At 47.6% G+C, this 25354-nt stretch overlaps 1 protein-coding gene across 12 annotated transcripts in view; it reads right to left on the bottom strand.

The window, feature by feature from the left end:
* Positions 1 to 25354, bottom strand: part of FRYL (FRY like transcription coactivator) — a 1894812-nt gene that overhangs the window by 834135 nt on the left and 1035323 nt on the right. For all 12 annotated transcript variants that reach the window (XM_069201557.1, XM_069201569.1, XM_069201550.1 and 9 more), the window contains one exon: positions 16966 to 17134. In XM_069201557.1, coding sequence (XP_069057658.1) covers positions 16966 to 17134 — 169 coding nt within the window. The remainder of the gene's footprint in view (positions 1 to 16965; positions 17135 to 25354) is intronic.

Here is a 25354-nt window from a genome sequence, read left to right as displayed (position 1 = left end):
ATTGGTCCTTAGGACGACTTTATTTTTGTGTAGTTGTATAAAAGGTTCCTGTATAGTAAACGCCTGAATCTCGCTTACTCTTCTCAGGGAAGTAATGGCGATGAGAAATGCCACCTTCCAGGTTAGGAACTGTATGTCGCAGGAGTGCATGGGTTCAAAAGGTGGACCCATAAGTCTAGTTAGGACAACATTTAGGTTCCATGAAGGAACAGGTAGTGTTCTTGGTGGTATAATTCTCCTAAGGCCCTCCATGAATGCTTTAATGACTGGTATTCTATATAGGGAAGTTGAATAGGTAGTCTGCAGGTATGCAGATATTGCTGCAAGGTGAATCTTAATTGAAGAGAAAGCTAGGTTAGATTTTTGTAAGTGAAGCAAGTAACCCACTACATGTTCTGGAGTTGTGTGTAATGGTTGTATTTGATTAATATGGCAGTAGCAAACAAACCTCTTCCATTTACTTGCATAGCAGTGCCTGGTGGATGGCCTTCTTGCTTGTTTTATGACTTCCATACATTCTTGGGTAAGTTGTAAGTGCCCGAATTCTAGGATTTCAGGAGCCAGATTCCTAGATTCAGCGATGCTGGATCTGGGTGTCTGATCTTTTGGTTGTGCTGTGTCAACAGATCTGGCCTGTTGGGCAATTTGGTGCAGGGTACCACTGAGAGGTCTAGCAGCGTTGTGTACCAGGGTTGCCTTGCCCAAGTTGGTGCTATCAATATGAGTTTGAGTTTGCTTTGACTGAGTTTGTTTACCAGGTAAGGAAGGAGAGGGAGAGGAGGAAAAGCGTAAGCAAATATCCCTGACCAGTTCATCCATAGGGCATTGCCTTGGGATTGTTTGTGTGGGTACCTGGATGCGAAGTTTTGGCATTTTGCGTTCTCCCTTGTCGCAAACAAGTCTATCTGAGGTGTTCCCCAGAGTTTGAAATAAGTGTTCAGAATTTGGGGGTGAATTTCCCATTCGTGGACCTGTTGGTGATCTCGAGAGAGATTGTCTGCGAGTTGATTTTGTATCCCTGGTATAAACTGTGCAATTAGGCGAATTTGGTTGTGAATTGCCCAATGCCAAATTTTTTGTGCTAGCAGGCTTAACTGCGTGGAGTGCGTCCCTCCCTGCTTGTTTAGATAATACATTGTTGTCATGTTGTCTGTTTTGACGAGAATGTATTTGTGAACTATTATTGGTTGGAAAGCTTTTAGTGCTTGAAAAACTGCTAGAAGTTCTAGGTGATTGATATGCAGTTTTGTTTGATGTACGTTCCATTGTCCTTGTATGCTGTGTTGATCGAGGTGTGCTCCCCACCCTGTCATGGAAGCATCTGTTATTACGTATTGTGGCACTGGGTCTTGGAAAGGCCGCCCCTTGTTTAAATTTATGTTGTTCCACCACAGAAGCGAGAGGTAAGTTTGGCGGTCTATTAACACCAGATCTAGAAGGTGACCCTGTGCTTGAGACCACTGCGATGCTAGGCATTGTTGTAAGGGCCTCATGTGCAGTCTTGCGTTTGGGACAATGGCTATGCATGATGACATCATGCCTAGGAGTTGTAATACCATCTTTGCCTGTATCTTTTGTGTTGGATACATGCGTTGTATGATGGTGTTGAAATTTTGAATTCTTTGTGGACTTGGAGTGGCTACTCCCTTTGATGTGTCTATTATGGCTCCCAGGTATTGTTGTACCTTGCGTGGCAGAATTTTGGATTTTGTGAAATTGACGGTGAACCCGAGTTTGAAGAGGGTTTGTATGATCTGATTTGTGTGATTTGAGCACTGTATGAACGAATGGGCCTTGATTAGCCAGTCGTCCAAATATGGGAACACATGTATTTGCTGCCTTCTTATGTGTGCAGCGACTACCGCTAGACATTTGGTAAAGACTCTTGGTGCGGTTGTTAATCCGAAAGGCAGTACCTTGAATTGGTAATGTATTCCTTTGAATACAAACCTTAGGTATTTCCTGTGCGATGGGTGTATTGGTATATGGAAATAAGCATCCTTGAGGTCTAAAGTTGCCATGTAGTCGTGTAGTTTTAGCAATGGCAATACTTCTTGTAGTGTGACCATGTGGAAGTGGTCTGATTTGATGAAAGTGTTCACTACTCTGAGGTCTAGGATTGGTCTCAGTGTTTTGTCCTTCTTTGGTATCAGAAAGTACAGTGAGTAAACTCCTGTGTTTATTTGTGTGTTTGGCACTAATTCGATTGCATTCTTTTGCAATAGTGCCTGCACTTCTATCTCCAGGAGATTGGAATGGTGTGTTAAATTTTGTGCTTTTGGTGGTATGTTTGGAGGGAATTGTAGAAATTCTATGCAATAACCATGTTGGATAATTGCTAGAACCCAAGTGTCTGTAGTGATTTCCTCCCATGCTTTGTAATAATGACCTATTCTTCCCCCCACTGGTGTTGTGTGGAGGTGGTGAGTGACATGTGAGTCATTGTTTAGTAGTAGGGGTTTTGGGGCTTTGAAATCTCCCTCTATTTCTAGGGAATTGCCCTCCTCTATATTGTCCCCGAAAACCTCCTCTATACTGTCCCTGGTAAGTGGACGGTGTTGCTTGTGAGGTGCTGGCTTGTGTGCTTTGACCCCGAAACCCCCCTCGAAAGGGCGTTTTACGGAATGTGCTGTAATTCCCTCTGCTCTGCGGGGAGTAGAGTGCGCCCATGGCTTTGGCAGTGTCCGTATCTTTTTTGAGTTTCTCAATCGCTGTGTCCACTTCTGGACCGAACAGTTCTTTTTCATTAAAAGGCATATTGAGAACTGCTTGTTGAATCTCTGGTTTAAATCCAGACGTTCGGAGCCATGCATGCCGTCTGATAGTTACAGATGTATTAATTGTCCGTGCAGCTGTATCTGCAGCGTCCATGGAGGAACGTATCTGGTTGTTGGAGATGGTCTGTCCCTCCTCAACCACTTGTTTCGCCCTATTTTGGAAGTCCTTGGGCAGATGTTCAATGAGATGTTGCATCTCGTCCCAGTGGGCTCTGTCATAGCGCGCAAGTAGTGCCTGGGAGTTCGCGATGCGCCACTGGTTTGCAGCTTGTGCTGCGACTCTTTTACCAGCTGCATCGAACTTGCGGCTTTCTTTATCTGGGGGTGGTGCATCTCCAGATGTGTGAGAGTTGGCCCTTTTCCTAGCTGCTCCTACAACAACAGAGTCTGGTGGCAGCTGTGTAGTGATGAAAACCGGGTCCGTAGGAGGCGGCTTATACTTCTTTTCCACCCTTGGTGTGATTGCCCTACTTTTGACCGGCTCCTTAAATATGTCTTTTGCGTGCCGGAGCATACCAGGGAGCATAGGCAGGCTTTGGTAGGAGCTGTGGGTGGAGGAGAGTGTGTTGAACAAGAAATCATCCTCGACCTGTTCTGAGTGGAGGCTTACGTTATGAAATTGTGCTGCTCTAGCCACCACCTGAGAGTACGCGGTGCTGTCTTCTGGTGGAGATGGCTTTGTAGGGTAGGCCTCCGAGCTGTTATCTGACACTGGGGCGTCGTATAGGTCCCATGCGTCCTGATCTTGGTCACCCTGGCTCATGGTGGTGTGAGCTGGGGAGTGAGATGGAGTTTGTGCTGGTGAAACGTTAATCACGGGCGGAGGAGAGGGTGGTGGTGTAAGTCTTTTAACCACTTTTGGTTGTGGTGCTTGTTCCGTCTGGAACTCCAACCTTCTCTTTCTCCTAATGGGGGGAAGGGTGCTTATTTTTCCTGTCCCCTGCTGAATGAAGATACGCTTTTGCGTATGGTCCACATCAGTTGCTTGTAGCTCTTCCTCAAACCTATGCTTTTGCATTTGGGAGGTTAGCGAGTGCTCTTCTGTATAAGAGCCTGAAGCTGGGTCGCTTGCAGTTTGTTTCGGCGTCGAAACTTTGTCTGCGTGTTTTTTCGGCTCCGAGGTGACTTTTTTCCTTTTCGGGGCCGAAACCTCTCGGCGTCGATCTGTTTCGGTGCCGCTGTCTCGGCGTCGAGCCGTGTCCACACCGGCATCTCGGTGTCGAGGCTTGTCTCCAGCACTTTCTCGGTCCCGAGAAGGCTGCGTGCCGGTGTCTCGACCGGAGTCGGACGATCTCGGCACTGTTTGGGCCTTTTTCGGTGCCGACGGTCGGTCACCGAATTTATGGGTGGAGCCATGGCCTGGTGGCAGTGGCGTCCCCTGGGCCTTGTAAATGTTTCTTTGTGTGGTTTTCGACGTCTTACTCACGGTTTGTGTGTCGTCGAATCCTTCGGAGTCTGAGTCTTGGATCGAGAAGGTACCTTCTTCTTCCTGTTCCTCGAACTCCCGTTGGGCTGTCGGTGCGGACGCCATTTGAAGTCTTCTGGCTCGACGGTCTCGGAGTGTTTTTCGGGACCGGAACGCACGACAGGCCTCGCAGGTGTCTTCACTGTGCTCAGGTGACAGGCACAGGTTGCAGACCAAGTGTTGGTCTGTGTAGGGGTATTTATTGTGGCATTTGGGGCAGAAACGGAACGGGGTCCGTTCCATCGGCGTTCCTCAGCACGCGGTCGGGCCGACCAGGCCCCGACGGAGGATCGAAAAAACTACCCAGAAGGGCACCGGAGCTCTTCGATCTTCGATGCGGTGTTGAATCTAAGTACGCCGATCCCGAACGCAACAATACCGACGAAAATCTTCCGAAATTAACTATTTTTACCGTTCCGAAACTCGGAGCGACAGGAACACGTCCGAACCCGATGGCGGAAAAAAAACAATCGAAGATGGAGTCGACGCCCATGCGCAATGGAGACAAAAGGAGGAGTCACTCGGTCCCGTGACTCGAAAGACTTCTTCGAAGAAAAACAACTTGTAACACTCCGGCCCAACACCAGATGGCGAGCTATTGCAGAACATGCGTATCTACAGCGACAGATGCCATCGAACTCTAGGTTATGAGAAGCTTGTACATCCACATAATCAACCAGATTTGGGCCTTCAAGGGGATCAGTATCGCTAAAGAAGTATCTGCCATCTTCAATGAGGTTCTGAGCCTCTCTTCTAGAAGGATGAGGCATCAGTGGGAGATTCACAGGTGGAGGCACTTGTGGAGCCAGAGAGAGAAGATGCAACGGTGCTAGTGGGGTCACTCGTGGTTTCGATGGCAGTGTTTGCTGCACCATGGGAGTTGACTATAGTGCCTGAGATTAAATGAGTTCTGCCGCCAACGGAGAAGTGTTTCAATCAAGCAGTGGAGATGGTGTTGCTCCTGATGCCTATCTTGCCAGTGTCTAGTTTGTATTCACCCAAGAGACTTGCGGCAGGGGGAGAAATAGAGTGAAGGGCATGGGTTGGTAAGGTGTCCGCATTTGTCACCGCAAAAAAGGCTATTGAATCCATGAGGCGAACTGGAGCACCAGAAGAGAATATGGCACGACTAACCATGTTGAAAACTGCATTCAGAAAAGCTGATGGATACGTGTCACGTACTGGGAATTATGGGAATGCTTGACAAATCTTCACAAATCTAGGGCCATCGAGTCGGCACACCAGGCAATACAGTATTCGGAGCCAGTGATGGGTTGGAAGGAGCTGCAGGCACCAGATCTTCCGAAGGATCTTTGGTCAGATGTTCTTGATTCAACACCAGATGCAGTGAAGTCGAGGGTCTAGGCAACTTACTTCAAGAGGTATGCCTTCGAGATTTGTGCCTTTCTTTCCTTCCTTGTGTTTCTTCTTCCATGATCTTGAAGATGATGGAGACTTCGATCAGGATGCTCAAAGTCCTGGCAATCAAACCACACTCTGGCCATAAACATTTTAGTCTACCGTTTAAGGGCTTTGTGGTGCATCTTTTTCCACGACTTGCAGTCGGCGAGATCATTGTCTGAAGCAAGGAACTAAAGACAAATGTTTTGTAGGTCCATGACAGGTACTGGAACCATAGTTCAGACCTGGCTTGAATGGGACTATTAGGTGGCAAAATCACAAAAGAAAACTGCATGTAAATGGTTTTATAAATTTTTTTTTTAAGGATTTACACTCTTCACGAGAAATGAGACCTCTGGAAAGTGCTGCAGGTGCAGAAAAAAGGCAACTCGTGCCATCACCCCAAGGGGGGAGCTTCATGGCTCCATATCACGAGATGTTCTATACAATACCCAGATGGAGCCGGAATTCCCTACTGGCGGTGGAGAGCTATCGGAAAGATTTCATATCCAGACTGGTGTCAGGCACATGCAAAAGGTGTGGAATATGTGAGTAGTAGTGTCCATTATAACAGGCTGTTTAATCCCTTTCTAACCAGGAATGAAAGGATGAAACCTACATAAGTATAAACAAATATATATCCACCGTTATATGTTTCCAATATAAATAGTGACAGTAAGTAATAAATACGTATCCTTTATGCGCATCCACAGAGCAGTGGTAGCAAATGAAGCTCAAGTTACTAAGAGGGATAGGTTCTATAAAGTAAAAATGCCACACTGGGTTGCAGCATTCAGTTGTTACCTTCTGGTATCAACTGATTGTTGAACAGGCCAGGTAACCACAACATATTGACCCAGGTGATGGAGTATGTATTGCATGAAAAGGTATCCCTTTTTCAGGACTATGGTTCATTTGCCTTTTTGCAAGTCAGTGGACATTGTGGATATTGTATCAGAAAATTAGAATGGGTTGCTACTATTAAGATGAGGTAGTTCACAAATTATTGCTTATTGACTATGCTGGGCCTACCCAAACAGATTATTAATGACCACTGTGAGGAAATTAGGCAAATTATGTTGTGTGACCTCACCAGGTAATGCACTTACCAACCCCTTTAGGACTAGTGGGTTTTGTTTGTGTAGGAAGCTAGCTCTCATATAGTGCACTAAAATGAAGTACACTTTGCAGAGAGTCCAATGGATCCCCAAGTGGTATTGCAGAAGCAAAAGTACATAGGACTAATGCTGTATTTGTGGTAGTGAGGGCGAGCAGTTAGGCTTACCAAAGCGTAGTGCTAAGCATTTGTGGTACTCAGAGGGAAATAAATGAGAGAGACACTTAAAGAATAAATCTGAGACCAATATAGAAAAAAATAATTCCTTTATAAGTATGTTTCAAACCCAAGAACTAGGTAATCCGGTAAGTAGACTTTCAAGCATAAATACTTTGCAGTTTCAAAAACAGACAGCGGAATTTTCAAGGTTCTCTCAATGTTATCCTATGGAGGAAAATAAATGCTCAGCAAATAGACAGTTAACGACTTACAAAGCCAATCTCAAGGAGGTAAGGTAAGTACTGGGCACTGATTAGAACCACACCAACAGGTCACACTGGGCAGCACAGGGGCGGCTGGGTGCAGAGGTGCATTAAGGCATCAGGCGCCCAATGGTTTCCTACAGGAGACTGACCTGTGACAAACAGGCTGCGAGTTCTGGCTGAAGAGCCAGTTGGGAACAACAAACAGGTAGGTAGTGGATCTGGGGTGGTCAGGACGTAGAAGAACCTTTGGTCCTCTTCTCCTCCACCCAGGGGCGACAGATGTAGGGGTGTCTGTTCGTGTCGGCTTTTTTCATCCAGGAGCACTCATGGTCGGGGGCCTGTGAGTTGAGGCTGCAGGCGCCGTGGAGAAGTCAAGCAGAGGTGGACCCAGGGTGGACTCGAACTCTCAGGGGCCGGGGGACAGTGTTGGAACCAATGACCCACCTCAGCTAGAGTCAGGGGTCAGAAGTGCAGTGGTTGCTGAATGTAGGAAGCTGGCTCTGTGTATATACTATATCAAAGTGAGATATAGAGGGTACAGAGTCCAGGGGTTCCCCAACAGGCTTGACAGAGGCAATAATAGATAATACTAATGCTCCATTTGTGTGGTGTGGTCGAGTAGTTAGACTTATCCGAGGGTAGTGTTAAGCATTTGTTGTACACACACAGGCAATAAATGAGAAAAGACACTCAATGACTTAATTCCAGGCCAATAGATTTTAATACAGAAAAATATTATTTTGTTAATTTATTTTTAGAACCACAAGATTCAAATTGCAGGTAAGTACATTAAGTGTAAGGTACTTTGCATAGGTATAGATAGGACTTTGAATCAAAACAGTAATGTACAGTTTGGCATAAAATGGCAATAAGCTGTTTTAAAAGTGGACACTGCAAAATTCAACAGTTCCTGGGGGAGGTAAGTACAGTTAGGTTAATGTGGTAAGTAAAGCACTTACAAGTTCAGTCTGCAGGCCATAGGTAGCCCACCGTTGGGGGTTCAAGTCAACCCCAAACACCCAGCACCAGCAACACAGGGCCGGTCAGGTGCAGAGGTCAAAGAGGGGCCCAAATAACATAGGTTCCTATGGAGACAAGGGGTGCTCCGGTTATAGACTGCTAGCAGGTAAGTACCTGCGTCCTCTGGGAGCAGACCAGGGGGGCTTAGTAGAACACTGGGGGGGTCCCAAGTAGGCACACAAAGCACACCTTCAGTGGCACAGGGGCGGCCAGGGCAAACAAGGCGTTGGGTTTGTAATTGAAATCAATCGAGGGACCCGGGGGTCAATCAGCCACCTCGCAGCTGACAGTTGAGGTTGTCTTTTCTCCTTGGTGTGCTCTTCATCTAAGATGTCCGGAGTGTCAGGCTACGCACTTGACAATCTTCAGTCTTTTTTTGAGCTGAAGGATTTACAAGTGTCGCAATAGTCTTCTCTGTGCTCGAGCGGCAAATACAGGTTGCAGACGAGGTGTTGGTTGGTGTGGGGTTATTTCGTGTGGCAACGTGGCCAGAAACAAAAAGGCATCCGTTCCATCAGCAGGTGGGTATTCTTGAAGGGGTGTGAGGGAGACTGCAGGAGGCCCTAAAGGGGAGGCCCCAATGGGTGCATGGTCAAAAGGAACAGAAACGCAGTACACTAGGTCTGATATGCAGAAGGAGAACGTGATCGAAAATAATTCAGATTAAGTAAGGGATAAGCAAATAGAAACAGAACCATTGACAGCAAAACAAAGGCACACACGTCCGAACCCGATCTCGGAACAAAAACAATCTAACAATGGAGTTGATGCCTATGCACATTATCACAGAGGAGAGGAATCACTAAACCCTGTGCCCCAGCACCAGTGTGCTTTCCCAAAATCTGTACCTTTGTTTCCACAATTGGCACAACCCTGGCACACAGATAAGGCCCTTGTAAAAGATACCCCTGGTGCCAAGGGCCCTGTGGCCAGGGAAGGTCTTAAAGGGCTGCAGCATGTAATGTGCCACCCTGGGGACCCCTCACCCAGCACATGCACACTGCCTCACAGCTTGTGTGTGTTGGTGGAGAGAAAAAGACGAAGTCGACATGGCACTCCCCTCAGATTGCCATGCCCACAGCCCATTGCCTGTGGCATAGGTCATTCACCCTTCTAGCAGGCCTTACAGCCCTAAGGCAGGGTGCACTATACCACAGGTGAGGGCTTAGTGGCATGAGCACTATGCCCCTACAATGTCAAAGTCAATTCTTAGACATTGTAAGTGCAGGGTAGCCATACTGAGTATACAGTCTATGAGTTTGTCAAAAACGAACTCCACAGTCCCATAATGGCTACACTGAATACTGAGAAGTTTGGTATCAAACTTCTCAGCACAATAAATCCACACTGATGCCAGTGTGGGATTTATTGAGACATGCACACAGAGGGCATCTTAGAGATGCCCTCTGCATGTCAGCTCTGCTGTTAGTGTGTGACTGACCGATCTGTGCCAGCCTGCCACTTCCAGACGAGTTTCTGACCATATGGGGTGAGTGCCTTTGTGCACTCAGTGGCCAGAAACAAAGCCTGTCTAGGTGGAGGTGCTTCACACCTCCCCCTGCAGGAACTTTAACACCTGGCCGTGAGCCTCAAGGCTCAAACCTGGTGTTACAATGCCGCAGGACACTCCAGCTAGTGGAGATGCCCGGCACCCGGACACAGCCCCCACTTTTGGCGGCAAGTCCAGGGAGATGATGAGAAAAACAAGGAGGAGTCACCCCCTCAGCCAGGTCCACCCCTAAAGTGACCAGAGCTGAAGTGACCCCCTCCTTCAGAAATCCTCCAACTTGTTTTGGAGGTTTTAGCCCAATAGGGATAGGGATGTGCTCCCCTCCCCAGAGGGAGGGAGCACAAGGAGGGTGTAGCCACCATCAAGGACAGTAGCCATTGGCTACTGCCCTGTGACCCTAACACGACCTGAACCAAGGATTTCAGATTCCTGGCAACCTTCAAAGAAGATGGACTGCCTAGCTGAAAAACCCCGCAGAGAAGAAGGAAGACGACAACTGCTTTAGCCAAAGCCCTACTGGCCTTTCTCCAACTTCAGAGAACCTGCACCAGCGACGCATCCTGTGGGCCCAGCGACCTCTGCAGACTCAGGGGACTGCCCTGCAACTACAAAGGATCAAGAGCTCCCGTGGACAGCGGACCTGTCCTACCAAAGAAATAAGAAACCATCTTTAAAGGGACTCTCACTCCAGAAGCGTGAGTCCCCACCACCCTGCACCAAACACCCCTGGCCCGGGTCCAGAGAAACTAACGACGCAGAGAGGATCTCCAGGTGACTCTGACGGCGTGTCCACCCTGGGCTAACCTCTCTGCACCCCCACGACGACGCCTGCAGAGGGAATCCCGAGGACCTCCCTGACTGCGACTGCCCGGAAACCCGACGCCAGGAGGAAGCACTGCACCCGCAGCCCCCAGAGCCGTGAAGAACCAACCACTGGTGCAGCAGTGACGAACAGGTGAGGCGTTTTCTCTCGAGGGCATTTCTGGCTCTGACCTAGAAGTTGACCACAACCCACAGCCTGTGGCATGGTAAGTCACCCCTCTAGCAGGCCTAGAAATGAGATAGCAAAGCAGGGAGGATGGGTGTGGTGGTAAGGAATCTGCAAACTAGAATGTCTCTACCAGATAGCAGTGTTTGGTGAATGTGTGAAAAGATGCCCATGTTGCTGCCTGACAGATGCTAATGCGGTGCTTGCAACTGTCGCTCTGGTAGAGTGAGCGCGTAAACCCTTAGAGGGTTGCTTTTTAGCCACTGCTTAGCACATTTTAATGCAGAGAACAACCAATCTAGAGATGGTTCTCTTCCACAATGCTCGACCTTTCTTCGCACCCACATAACCATCAATAAGTTGATCATCCACCCGGAACTCTTTGGTACAATCAAGGTAGAATGCCAACACTATTTTTGGGTCCAGATGATGGCTACAAGGAAGGCTGTTTTTAATGTCAGAAGACAGAGGAAAATTACAGAGCATCTCAAAAGCAGCACACATTAGGAAAGTCAGAACTAAATTCAAATCCCATTGAGACATAATGAACGGGGGATGGACGAAAGTTGATTAAGACCAGTAGGAAAGTGGCATCATTCTGGCATAGTTTCCCCCACTTTTTGCCTGATGTCAGTGTGTTTGGACTGTAGTCCACTGGGATCCTGCTAACCAGGACTCCAGTGACTGTGTTCTCTCTCCAAGATTTAGTTGATGGTAACTTCTTACACCCACAATTAGCTTACTCGTGCACCCATCTAAGTTCCTAGTATATGGTACCTAGGTACCCAGGGCACCGGTACACCAAGGGTCCCCCCTCATGGGCTGCAGCATGTATTATGCCTCCCATGGGAGCACATGCAAACCGTGACTGCAGGCCTGCCATTGCAGCCTGCGTGAAACAGTGCATGTACCCTTTCATCACCAAACCTGACCACTGCACTTAGACATTGTAAGTCAGCCCTCTGGTAGGCCCTTCAGCCCAAGGGCAGGGTACATGTCTGTAAGTATGAGGGTACCCTTGCATGAGCAGTGTACCCCTACAGACCCCACGCCAATCCCTGGACTCTAAGTCCATCTTAATATATGTAATGGACACTGGTCAACACGAGTGGTCCAACTACATAATGGCTTCTCTGAACCTAGGCATGTTTGGTATCAAACATGTTGTAATCATGCAACTACACTGATTCCAGGGTAAGTTGCATGATACCATGTACGCTGGGGGTTACTTAGAGGACCCCCCCAGTTCTGCCTGTGCAGCCTTACGGGGTCTAGCTGCCAGCCCATTCTGCTGCTGACCCAGATACTGTTCTGCCCTCGTGCTGGTGAGCCGGCCTCAGGCAGGAGGAGCAGAACAGAGGATTTCCTGCAAGGGAGAGGTGTTACCACCTCTTTCTGTGCATTAGGTGTGTAAGCTTCAGCAGACTGCTTTGAAGGGCACATTTGGTGCTCTCCCTGCATAATCTGGTTTGCACCAGTTCAAGGACACCCCCCCCCACCCCCCCGTTCGCACTCTGGTGCGAAAATGCACAAACAGGGGAGTGACCACCCCCTGTCCAGCTGCTCCCCTAGGGAGGTGCACAGAGCTCTGCCAGGAGCCCCTTGATTCTGCCATCTTGGAAATAAATGTGCAGAGGCCCCTGGAAGCATCTGAATGGTTAGGCCATATAAATGATGTTACTGACCCACTCCGACAGGTGGTCACTGCAGAGAGTGACCAACCACCTTTTACAGTTACTTAAGGGCTAGCGCGTGGATGGGTCCTCAAATTCGTCGAACAAGACTCTCCAAGACCTCTCTGCAAGACATCTTCTGTTCCTAGCCTCTGGAATCGCTACTGGTCTTCATTGCAGCCGGACAAGTCTGCTTCTGGTGGGAAGGCTCCCACTGCAACATGGTTTCCCCGGATCCTGCAAGAATTTTGCAACATCCAAAGCTGCGCATCCTCCAGGGTCACAGGAACTCTTTGCAACAGGAAGCAAGAAGGAATCTCCCCTGAAGTGAAGTAGTCACTCCCCTGCATCCACAGGCACCTCTAGATAACGTCGATCGGCTGGTGAGGTCTGCTGTCCATGGATGTCTGAAGATCCTGCAACACAGGTGGTGTGTCTGTGGCCTCCTCTGGGCCCTGCTTGTCTTCTGAACAACTTGGGAGACAGTGGGCCCTTGTCCCTGCACTGGAGCTCCATGTGCAATGCAACTGTTGCACTTGCCAAGGCTTGATGACTCTTCCACTAATCTTTAGCCACCGAGAGGCCCCAGCCCCCTGCAACTTGAAGATCAGCCCTTGTCCTGCAGCTCCTGAGACACTGGACTTGTGTTTTGTTCTGCTGGTGAGGCCTCCCTGTGGGTCAATCGAAGGGGGCTCCATCAACTTCTGTTGGCCTTCCTGTGTGCTGAGGGCCAGCTCTCCTGGGTAGAGTCTCCTGGACCTTGCTGATCACCAAAACTTTGCAAACTCTTCTTTAGCTCCAGTTTGCATTTGCCAGTACTTGTTGGTGACCTGGCTAGTCACTAACCCCCCTGCAATCCGGTGACCGTCGAGGGACAGCTCGTAAGCAACTCCTGGGATCTTCTGCAACTCCGGAACCCAGTAGCTGGGCTTCCTCCTCCACCAACTTGCAGGAACTTCACCTTCAGGACGATGGGCATTGCCACCTGCACCACCTGGGCACCTCCAAGGGTGCTGGACTCTGTCCCATTCCATTGCAGATCCTCCACGTCCGGAATGTGTCCCGGTGTTTCACCAGCCTGGCCCACGGGTCGTGACAGTACCTAGACAATCTGAGGCATTCACTGACTTCAGAGGCAGTGCCGTCTTCCCACCGCATCTGGTTCCCAGGTGTAGGTACTCTGGTTATCTGGGTATCCGGAGGTAGGAGCACTCTCCATCCATCCATCCTTTTCACTACTGGTTTCCGCAGTGTCCACTGGGAAGGGTCCTGAATTGCAAACTCCAACCACTACTCCCTGTGTTTGCTTAGGGGACAACTGAGTGAGCAACTACCTTACTCCTGGTTGCTGGGGTCACTTACTGTACTTACCTCAGGTGTTCCTAACTGTAGGAAGCCGGCCTGGTGTGTGGTGAGCACCTATGGTGTTATTACCCTATACCAGGTCCAGGTCCAGTTATCCCTTATTAGAGAGGTGTAGTCAGTGTCTAGGAAGCCAGGCTCTCTAGAGGTAAGTGCGGATGAGCAGCCAAAGCTTATCTAGGAGACATTCAAAGCTCATGCAATACCACTTAGTCACACAGGACTTACACACATGAAAGAACAGTTACCAAACTAAAGCTACTTTTTTAAGTGACAAATACTAAAATCCTATATACGCAATACTCTACTAACTGGTGAGAAAACACAATATTATATACAACTTAGTTGTCAGGAAGGAGCTTAGAAGGTAATAGAAAACAGTGCAACAATAGGCAACAGCTACCCTAGGCAAACTAAAAAAAATGTATGTGAATGATGGACCACTCACCCAGGTAAGTAGAATCTGTAGAGGGGAGCTGGAAGAACTAGGAACCCCAAACGGTTAGTAACAGAGTGCCCCCCAGCAACCAGGAGAGAAGAGGTAATTATCTGTTTTTTCCCAAACCCACATAGAAACTTTCTGAAAGGACTGTGCAAGACCGAAGCAAGACTGCGAGAAACAGAAGATGGATCCAGGCAGAACAGGACCTGCAAATGAAGGGGACCAAGTCCAGTTCCAGCTAGAGTGTCCAGTTAGGGCAGGAGTCACTACCCACCCTTCTGGAGATGCAAGACCAGGAGTCGGCTATGCAGCACAGGAGCAGGAGAAGTGATGCAGTCGATGTCCCACGTCAGAAGAAGAGTTGCAGTCAGTGGTGTGGAAAAACCACCAACAAGCCTTGGCAAATGCAAGAGCTGCAGAAAAGGTTTGCAGAGATGCCGGGGACCAGGAAGGTTCGTGGGGACTCAACCCAAGGAGGGGAGTGCCAGGCATCCTCCAGCAGTCAGGAGAGCAAGGAGTCGTGGATGTAGCCCCTACTGGCAATTCACAGGCAGCAGGCACAGGAGTTGCAGTGAGGCCCACTCAGCACACCTAGAAAGGAGTCCTACGTCGCTAGAGCAGCAGGCAGACCACCATGTGTCACAGGGAAGAGTGCTGGAGGCCGGGGCTACACACAGCCTGAAAATCCCTCAGAAGAAGAGCCAACAAGCCTTGGAAGCTGCAAGAGTTGCGGTGCACAGGAGTACTGTCTTGCAAGGAGAGGCAAAGGCTCACCACCTCCAAAGTTGGACAGCTGGTACAGGGGACGAAGGGGTCTACTTAGGACCACCATCTGTGATATAGGATCAATGTAGAGTTGCAGTAGAGACGACCCACGCATCCGGTCGTCGGTGCAGTTGGTGCCTGCAGATGTAGTGATTCCTTCACTCCAAGGGAGATTCCTTCTTGGTGCAGACTAAAGACTTGCCGCCCTCAGACGATGCACAGCTTGGGAAATGTTGCAGTTGTTGGAATGCGCTGGAGAAACAATATTGCAGAGCGAAGTCGTCGCTGCAGATTGTAGGTTCCTGTGAAGTCCAGTTGTGGTTCCAGTGGACAGAAGTCGAAGTAAATGTTGCAGAGGAGTTCTGCTGGAATCTTGTGCATCGAATCTGAAGACCCACCCAAGTGGGAGACCCTGAATAGCCCTGGAAGAGGGATTTGTCACCTAGCAAGGTGACCACCTATCAGGAAGGGGCTGTGATGTCACCTGCCTGACCTGGCCACTCAAATGCTCCCAGAGGCCTCTGCCCACCTTGGATTCAAGATGGCAGAACCACGTGGCCACCTGGAGGAGCTCTGGGCACCACCCCTGGGGTGGTGCTAAGAAAGGGGAGTGATAACTTCCCTTTCCATTGTCCAGTTTCACGCCACAGCAGGGACTGAAAGTCTCTGAACCGGTGCAGACTGGTTTATGCAAGCAGGGCACCAAATCTCCCCTTCAAAGCATACCAGTGGCTTGGGGAGGCTATACCTCCCAAACAATGTAACACCTATTTCCAAAGGGAGAGGGTGTTGCATCCCTCTTCCCAAGGAAATCCTTTGTTCTGCCTTCCTGGGCTTGAGCTGTTCAAGCAGCAGGAGAGCAGGAACCCATCTGTAGGATGACTTCAGCGCAGGCTGCCCAGGAAAACCCTCCAAACTGGTAGGAGCAAAGTTGGGGGTCCCCTAAGGAGCCCCGCAGAGTGCATGGAATCATACAACTAATACTGGCAACAGTATTGGGGTATGATTCCGACATGTTTGATACCACACATGCCCAGGTGCGGAGTTACCATTATGCAGGAAAATTAAGCTGGAGTTCGCAGGGTCACCTTTGCTCATGCAGGGGTGTCCTCACACATAGGTACTTGCACCTTGCCCTCTGAGCTAGGAGGGCCTGCCGTAGAGGTGACTTACTGTGACCTGTAGGGAAAGGGTGCATGTACCTTTTCAAGCAGGCTGAAAGGCAGGCTTGCAGACACATTTTACATGGACTCCCATGTGTGGCATAATATATGCTGCAGCCCATGGGATCCCCTGGTGCCTCAATGCTCTGGCTACCTTGGTACCATATGGTAAGGACTTACATGGGGACACCAGTATGTCAATTGTGGGGTGTCCTAAGTAACCAAATTGAGAGGGAGGGAGTACAGTCACTAGGGTCATGGTTAGCAGGATCCCAGTGAACACACTCAAAACACATTGACAGCAGGCAAAAAGTGGGGGTAACCATGCCAAAAAGAGGGTACTTTCCTACAGCATTCAGAACGAAACAGCGTTTAGGTAAGTAGCTGCGACTTCAGGGCACAGACCTGGGTGTTTAGATCAGCAACAGGGGCCACAGGTCAGCACCAAACACAACCTCAGCTGCACAGAGGTGGTCAGGTGAAGGGTGCAAACACAGCATCAGGCGCCCAATGCTTATCAATCAAGGAAACTCGGGGTCACAAAGATGCTGCTGCCCAGAGAGTCGACTGAAGAAAACCAACTGCTGGGCAGGTAAGTAGAGAGCTCACTGGACGTTGCCGAACTGTCGGTTGGCTAGAAGCCATACTATCCGGAGAAGAAAGTGCAGCAACTGGAGTCCCATGGTACCACCTGGCGACTCTGCAGAGCTATTGCTTAAGGAAAAGCCTTACTTGCTCCAGTTTGGTGCCTGGATGATAAGCCAAGAAATGTGTGGTAAGAGTATTCATCAGAAAATATTAATATATGCCACCATATTTTTAAGCACCCTAAAAGATAAAGTTAATGCATGACTTACCTGAGGTAACAGAAGGAATTTTACAATTTGAAGTGATGCGATAATATGGTGGATTATCCATGTGAGTCACTCCAGAACTGACTGGATCAGTAAGCTGCAGTTCGCTTACTAATTCTTCTAGAAGCTGCATTGTTTTATCTCTTCCCAAGTAGACAATAATCTTCTTTACCTGCCAATAAGAAACAGAAAATATATGAACACTAACCAATGGCATACAAGATGCTGATTTCTTTTTAGAACGATGCAAACTTTTTGTGATAAATTACCACATATAATGCCAGGTAGAGAAGATGGCACAACCTGCGAAAAACATGCCAAGAAACCGCATAGACCCTACTCCTCTCTTACCCCCCAATCCACTGATTACTTCATTGAAACATTACAAATTTCAGTCCCTGCATACGTCACATGGTAGTCTTACCTCAGCCCACAGCCTCGGACAAAAAAAAGATCACCATTTAAACAACTATTCATACCTAGAATGCAACAGCAGAAGCCCACTTCAGCCTTTCAACTTAGCAAATCAAAAGATCATTAACCTAGTCTGTTAGGTTCATAACAGTTTGACTTCCATGCCCCCAGCACGCCTCCTACTCCCCACTCCCAAATTACTAATAGTAGCCAGGGACTCCTGCCTAAACAATGGCTATGATGTGAACCTAAAACAAAACGCAGAAATTACAGAAACAGGTATACAATCAAACAAATACACAAACCATGAATTGTTTAACTAAAAAAAAGAATAATAAATAAAGAATAGAGATGTTCATGTAAAGGTAGGAACTTTTCAGAATATAGGTTTATTTCTAAAAGGGATATCCCAGGCTCCATCATGTCATTGTTTTTTTTTTACTCCTAATGCATCTTCGCTTTTTGCCACTGCCTTCTAGCTCTTTTACTGAGACCACTAGTTGTCTGTACTACTGCTTGCTATGCTCGCATTGTTCTCAAATTAAACTAAGGATACCAACTTAATTTTTAATCTCCAGTTTCAAATTCCTTCATGTTTACAGAGCGTTATTTTTCTTTTTTATGCACATCTAGTTTAGCAATCTACAAATATTTTATTTTCAAGACAGTCATGGTCTCACTGAGTGGGCATCACAGACAGCTGTGGGTCTGTGAACCACAGGTTAAAAATGACTGTCCTAGTCTACCTTGCAATTAAAGGACTGGCACAAATTTCAGAAATATTGTCAAAGGGCAGTAAGCTTTTCATGCATGTCAAATGTCACTTCTTAAATGTCACATGCAAATATTCTCTTAATTTTGGCTACCAGGAAGCACTGTAATAACAAATGGCTAATTAGTTTACTTAACTGGTGAGAATGCATGTATATTACCTGTAATGAAGTGGCCAGCAGTGTGGTCTCGGGAACATAAGTCAAGTAGGCAGTGAACTCCTATGTGGCTTAAAGAACATCCTCTCAATCCGAAACCTGGTAAGTTGCAGCAGAAATGGAGGAAACTACCTGACCATTAGTTTGCTAGGAAACTGCTTGACAGCACAAGAAATCATCTGGACAACAAGAAAAAGCTAGAGGCATGATACACTATGTATGTGCGCACACACAATCACAGGCAGACAAAAGGGAACAAAGGAGTTGGCTGCTCTCATCAATAGTTTACTCCAGCTGCCCTCCTAAAACCTATTCTGAAAATAACTAAGTATTATTCTTGAAAGCAATTAGATGTGAATTAACTGAAGGTGATGGCGATCCCCTTTTAAATCACATAGAATGCAAACTGATACCCCAACTCCTCCACTGTAAATGATCAGTCACTGTAAACACATTAAAACGCAGGGTCTGAATAATGGGCTGCAGGGTGAGGTAAAGAACATCTATTTGTTGCAATTTGGCTCAAACTACTATCGTGCTACATATACAAACAATTTCATATGCCAGTGGACATTCTTTCCTAGTAAATGACACTACTGCAATTTGGGCCAGTATTCAAATATATACGAGTGCTTACAGCAATGAGGTCTGTCTGTTCATATGGTAATATTAAAGAAAGTGGAGATAAAACCATAACCCACTTACTGTCACATGCAGCCCCAGTAATTACCAGTGGCTGAGATTAATTCAAGCATTTCCTCCATCACTTCTTTTAGATAATACAGCCTTCTGTGTAACAGCAAAGAAGGCACTTTCGTTGGTGGCACGGCAGGAAGTAGAAATGAGGCCAGTATATGCAGAATTATCCAGGCTACTGGCATATTGTAGTTGCTCATACCAATCATCCTCATCATACTGGGGAACAAAATCATCTCCATCGAAACTGTCATTGCCCGAATCAGTGCCGCCTCCGTCGAGGTGGAGTCGGCTTGGAGTTGCATAGCAAAATGGGTTACAAATCCCTTGTTGGCGGGAAGTGAGGTGGAAGGCAGCGCAGGAACAGAAGTTGCCACCAGAGACTGTGCCAAACTAAGCAGGTTCAAGGGGCACAGACGGCGCAGAGTGTGGACCAGCCAACAGAAGTCAGACTGGAGGCTCTGGAAGATCCTTGGGGCTGAAAAATGTGCCGGAGTGAACTGGTAAAGAGGCAAAAATGCAGAGCATGGCCTCCCTGAAGGCCTCAACTTGCAGCCAAGAGACAAAAAATTGGGGGTGCATCTGCACTAGGCTCTAATGGTGATCAGAAGTAAGACTGGGTGGCACATTGATGCCCTTCTTGGAGTTCGAGAGTGGTTGGAAAGGGCAGATTCCTTCTTTCATTCTGTATGCTTCTTCTTGGACTTTTTCAAAGACTAATTGGGATGAAAAGTCTTGAAAATTCTAAGGAGTAGCTCCAGATCCATATCTGAAAGTGCAGAACATAAAGAACAAACATCAGTGCTCATGGGTAGAGTTTATATAAGGCTTAGGGTCACACTTCTGGAATGGAAAGACTTTGGTGCAGAGAAACACAACACCACCTACCGGTGTGGTTAGAATTATCTATTGGGGGGGTGGGGGGATGTCAATCGGCGAGGAGAGGACCCAAATGGTGGGTCTAATACGAGCTCCTGTGTCATGGTCGAAGCCACTCTACACCACAGCTTAATATGCCCACGGGGGCCCAAGGCAGCGAGAGTCCTGAGCAGAACTGGTGGGTGACATCCTGGAGGGCAGAGCCAGGCCTGAGTCAGCGAGGGTTCAAGTGCAGGGCACACAAAATGGCCACCTGCAGGGCTACAGAGGAGCCTGCAACTGGGGACTGGGGCTCACCACAATTGCCCTGCCCCTAGCACAAATCTAGACCTCAGCAGAGAGGCCTGCAGAGAGTGATGTACCAATGGCAGGAGACTGCCGAGCACGGCATCTGGAACCGTGAGACTGTCACCGGCAGAAATAGCAAGAACACTGGGAGGGTGCTCCATGCTACTTTCCTCACGATTGAGCGCTAGCAGGTGCATCTTGCAGTTTCAGTGGTGGGCCCTCTCCCCCACTGCTGGTTGCCAGTCACCAGGACCTCCACGAGTGGGCCATCTCGTGGCTCCGTCCCAAAATAGGCCCCAGAGAGCTTCCACGATTAAGGACATGTGTGGCACTAACCTTACCAAATCTAGTGGCTAAGTGGAGACTGTGGAGGTGGTGCTGGTGGGGGACATCCAGGCACTCTTCCAAGAAATAAGAAAGGACATTGCCGCCATACATGTAAACTTTACTAAGGCTGTCACTGAGCTGGACCAGTCAGTTAAAGGACTCAGACTTGGTGGAAGAATAGGTGGCATAGCAAGATCAGGGCAGGACATTCTGTCTGAGAGGGTAACAGCATTGGACACTCACCACTAAACCCTATCCGAAGCACTGAAGGATTACAAAAACCGCTCCCGTTACAATAATATTCAGATCAGAGGAATGTGTACCACCATTCCGAATGAATTTGACAGCCATGTACAAGCCCTGTTCCGCCATATCGTCCAGGATACTACGGGCCGAGACCGCACCCAGGATCTTATCAGCAGCAGAATTGTCGTCCTCCAGATGTATTAACTGGGATCCACTTTTACCACATCAAGAAAACAACACTGAAAGCAGCTAGGAAGCTGGACTCTAACATTCAGAGGTGACAGTCTCACTTTTCCAAAACATATCAGTCCAACTCTAGCCAAACAACGCAACTTTAAAGACGTGCTGCTCCATCTGAGAGAGAAGAAAAATGATACCGCTAGTGCTTCCCATTGGGACTGATCTTCACCATCGATAACAAGCAGGTCACTACATGGACGCCAAATGAAGCTTACGTTTTGCTGCGCATGGCCCCCTTGCCTGTGATCCTAAATTCTCCAAAACCACCAGATGGTAGAAATCCCAGGTGCTCCAAAACAGACCAGATGGCAGAAGACCTGGCACAAAACAACTCGAAAATTGCCCAGGACAGCCACACCCTGGCATGACCAACAATGAGACTTGCCATCAATGGATAGTAATGAAGGTGATGCGGATGATTTTTGCCTGTTGCAGCAGACTGAAGCTTGGTGATGTTGGATCGCATATGACTGCCTCTCCCTCTTTGCTGGAGCTGATGGGCTTTATGTGCTGACTTGCCTGGCAGCGGCTGCTGCGTAGCTCTCTCAGGGTCATAGCAGTATCCTTTGTTGTGTTAATTGCGTGGACGGGTGTGGGCTCCAAGACCAACTCAAGAACCACCCCTTTCCCTGGCTGATGACCATCTCCCAGCCACCAAGTGATATGCCTTTTTCTGTTTGTATTATTAGTTCTTTCATATTGTTTAGTTCTCATTTTACCAATGTTGTACCATACCTAATGTTTTTCTCCATGTGCATGCACTTCTTTCTAGCAAATATGGCAGAGTTGTGTACTCGCAGACGGTAGGTGATTGCACATTTTGATAAAGGCCTCTCCCACGCATACGGACGCTGGTGACGTTGAAACAATGGCCTCCTTCAACTAACCAATGCATTAATTCAATACAGTTTCATTAAAATAACAGGAAATGAACTATCTGATGAAGAGGAAGGACCTATTAAAATGGCTCCATACTAAGGATATAGATACAGACATGATTCAAGAGACATGCCTCCTTCAGGCCGATATCAAAATATGTTTAGTCACACCAAATCAAAGGGAGTGACCCTCTTGCTTAGGCATGGTCACCCATATATACAGGCCACACACACACATAAAGAGGGTAGAGCTGCTGGTGCAGGGGTATGCATGGGTTCGTATACACACTTTCTTTTCTATATATGGCCACAATGATCACAAAGACAAGTTTTACAATTCACTCTTCACACAGATAGCACATTTGACTACAGACGACCAAATTATTGGGGGAAATTTTTATACGGTCCTGAACTCCGAGGTCAACCACTCCGTGGCACGCTATAAAACATACCTGGTCCCTCCAATTCAAGGGATTCAAGACCAACATCTACTAGATATCTGGAGGGAGTCCCACTGGAGAGGGAGAGAATAAACTTTCTATTGCAATGTGCAAAAGATCCACACATGGATCAACCTATTCCTAATTCCTCAGTCCCTTCAGTCACACATCCTTTCAGACACCATTGATACCTAGATTGTCCGATTACGCTCTGTTGTACCTACTGCTCAAGGTGGGCTCTCTCCTCCAACATTTGGCCCCCACATGGAATATCTACGAAATCATATACTGTGATCTAGCGCTGAGGGACGTGATACAGGAAACTCCTGAGCACTATTTTAAAGATGACACTAGCAATGTATTGTGCACAACCCTGCGGGAAGTAGCCATGGTGGTATTGCTGGGGGGCAAGAGATGCTGCGAAAACCAAAATTGGCAAAAGCTAAAAATTCAGACTTGAAGGCTCACCTCACCCTGCTGAAGGTCCAGCATAAGACTACATGCTCGTCTAAAGTCTATAGGGCGCAGAGTCACGCCCGTGGGGAATTGGAGAAGCTATATAGCTCGGACGCTGCTGTAGGTCAACCAGAAATATTATGAGAAGGAAAATACACAAAGTTACAAGTTATGACAGAAAGAGATGAGAAATCATATTTCCTCCATAAAAGAGGATGACTGTAACATCCATGTGGACACATATGAAATCCTTGAGCACTTAACTTCCAACTACTCTGCACTGTACCAAGCCCAGCTCCACACCTGCTGACATATGAGACTGCTACCTGTGGGACTCTACCTTCCCTAACATAGACCCCACTCTCCTTCAGGAATTGGAGGACCCAATCACACCAAATGAAGGGAGGGCATCCATATTACAAACAAAAGCAAACAAGGCTCCGGGCCTCAATGGGTTCTCAGTGTCATTTTATAAAGCGTATTATGAATTATTAGTTGAACCACTATCCAGGGTCTACAATTTCTTTCTACAAACCAAAGTGGTGACACCAACCATAATGGAATCAACAGTTACTTTACTACTGAAACTGGGCAAGGATCCCTCGGCTCACTCCTCTAATCAGCCTATAGATTTGCTTAAATTTGACATAAAATTTGACTTCTACCTGGTCTCCTGCCTTCATGCATTTTGAACGCTGCTGCCATCTAGATGTCATTGTGGATTCATATAAAATAGGAAGGCTAAGGTCAATGTACAACTGGCAGTAAATGTTGACATGATAGAGCGCACATGCACCACAACTATCTTCTTCTCACTAGATGTGGAAAAGGCCTTTGATCGGGTGGACTGGCAGTTTCTTCAGGAGGTCTTCTTAAAGACCTGGCTGGACCTACATATGCTGGCCTACATGCTGGTGAATTAAGCAGCCCGAAGTCTCAATGGCACCCTCTCTGCTCAGATGTGGTTAGAAAGGGGCATTAGACAATGGCGCATCCTGCCACTGCTTATTTTCACACTAAGCATGAAGCTGCCACTACATCCCCTAGAATCCAACCCAGATATTAGACAGAAAGAGGCAGATGGTGAACAGTATAAACTAGTGCTCTTCGTCAATGACATGCTGTGCTTCCTCACAAGCCCTGCCTAATGTTTCCCAGTGCTATTGAGGTAGCTATCCAGGTTTGAAGCTGCTTCTGGCTTTCGTTCAATTATTCAAAGTCCACGGACATAAGAGTGGCTGACCCTACCAGAAGGTCTCGATGCTTGATTGTGCCTTTGGCGTACTATGGGATGCCAATATCTGGGAATCATCCCTCACAAATTCAATCTACATACTATATGGTAGTAATATTCCACGAGTACTAAATGCACTCCAGAGACGTGTACCATTAGGGTAGGGTGGCGATTTCATAGTTCGGCCGCCTCAACAGTATAAAAATTAATTACCTCCCCTGACTACTCTACGTCACTATCACTCTGCCCCTAGGAATACCTGAAAAGACCATTTTCCATACTCAAAAACAGCAGATACAGTTCATATGGCATGATTCTACACCACAGGTACCCAGACTGACTGCGCAAGCATACAGCAGATGGAGGCCTAGGGTTTCCCAATATAGAACAGTACATTCACGCCATCACACTTCATTTCGCTTCAGACTGGCACCACCTTCCTTACACTAAACCTTGGGTACTTCTCAAACAAGGTTGCTCCACCACTACCTTACATCGGTTCATGTTGGTTATTTATATTAGGATGGAACTGGGCTATAAAGGCACACAGACAACTCTTACAGTTGCCCATGGCGTACGAGTTCCACCTCAATCAATTTCTTAACTGGGCAAAAACACAAACGGTTAAGGAAAAGGGCAGCACAGCTAAGACACGTCCTGGGCAGTAATGTATCCATGGGGTACCCGAAGAAAGGCATAACTTGGCTATACACGGCCCTCTGTGGCCTCACACCCATTCAAAGAAACATACCAATCACAGTGGGAGCAGGACTTTGGAGCATCAATAACAGACTAGGTCTGGCAGCAGATGATACATCACCCCAGCACAAATACATGTCATGATGGTGGCTTCTGACCTTTGCTGGAGAGGTTGTGGGTATCGGGGCACATATTTCCACATGTAGTGGCAGTGCATACTGGCAAAAAGGTTCTGCAGTGAGGTGCTCCAACAGATCTGCCTTATTTGCTCAGTGACCCTGCCGAGGTACCAACCGGTTCTCTTATTGGGTGGGGCTGGCGAGAAATGTTATCCTTACACGACCCCCAGCGGAAGGTTACTCATCTCCTTACTTTTAGCAGCATGTCTAACAATTGCCCACCCCTGGAAGAACCCTCTCCCTGCAAGCCTTATATTGTGGTGTACCAAGGTGTGGCACATTTAGGACAGAACGTTTAGCTGCATTAATAATAGAATATATAAGTTTGAAAGGATTTGGCTACTGTTTAAAACCTCTTAAGACGTCACCACCATGCTGGACGTCTTGCAACATGCTCAACTGGGAGGACTCTTGTCTTGTCTATACAGTGCATCTGACGAAGGGGCCCACGACTGCTTATGATTTTGTATTCGATAACATACCTAAA

The sequence above is a fragment of the Pleurodeles waltl genome, chromosome 1_2 (genome assembly GCF_031143425.1).
Source record: "Pleurodeles waltl isolate 20211129_DDA chromosome 1_2, aPleWal1.hap1.20221129, whole genome shotgun sequence".
In the NCBI taxonomy this organism is placed as follows: domain Eukaryota; kingdom Metazoa; phylum Chordata; class Amphibia; order Caudata; family Salamandridae; genus Pleurodeles; species Pleurodeles waltl.
The sequence above is the reverse complement of the archived record's forward strand: the minus strand, read 5'-3'. Positions and strand labels throughout refer to the sequence as shown.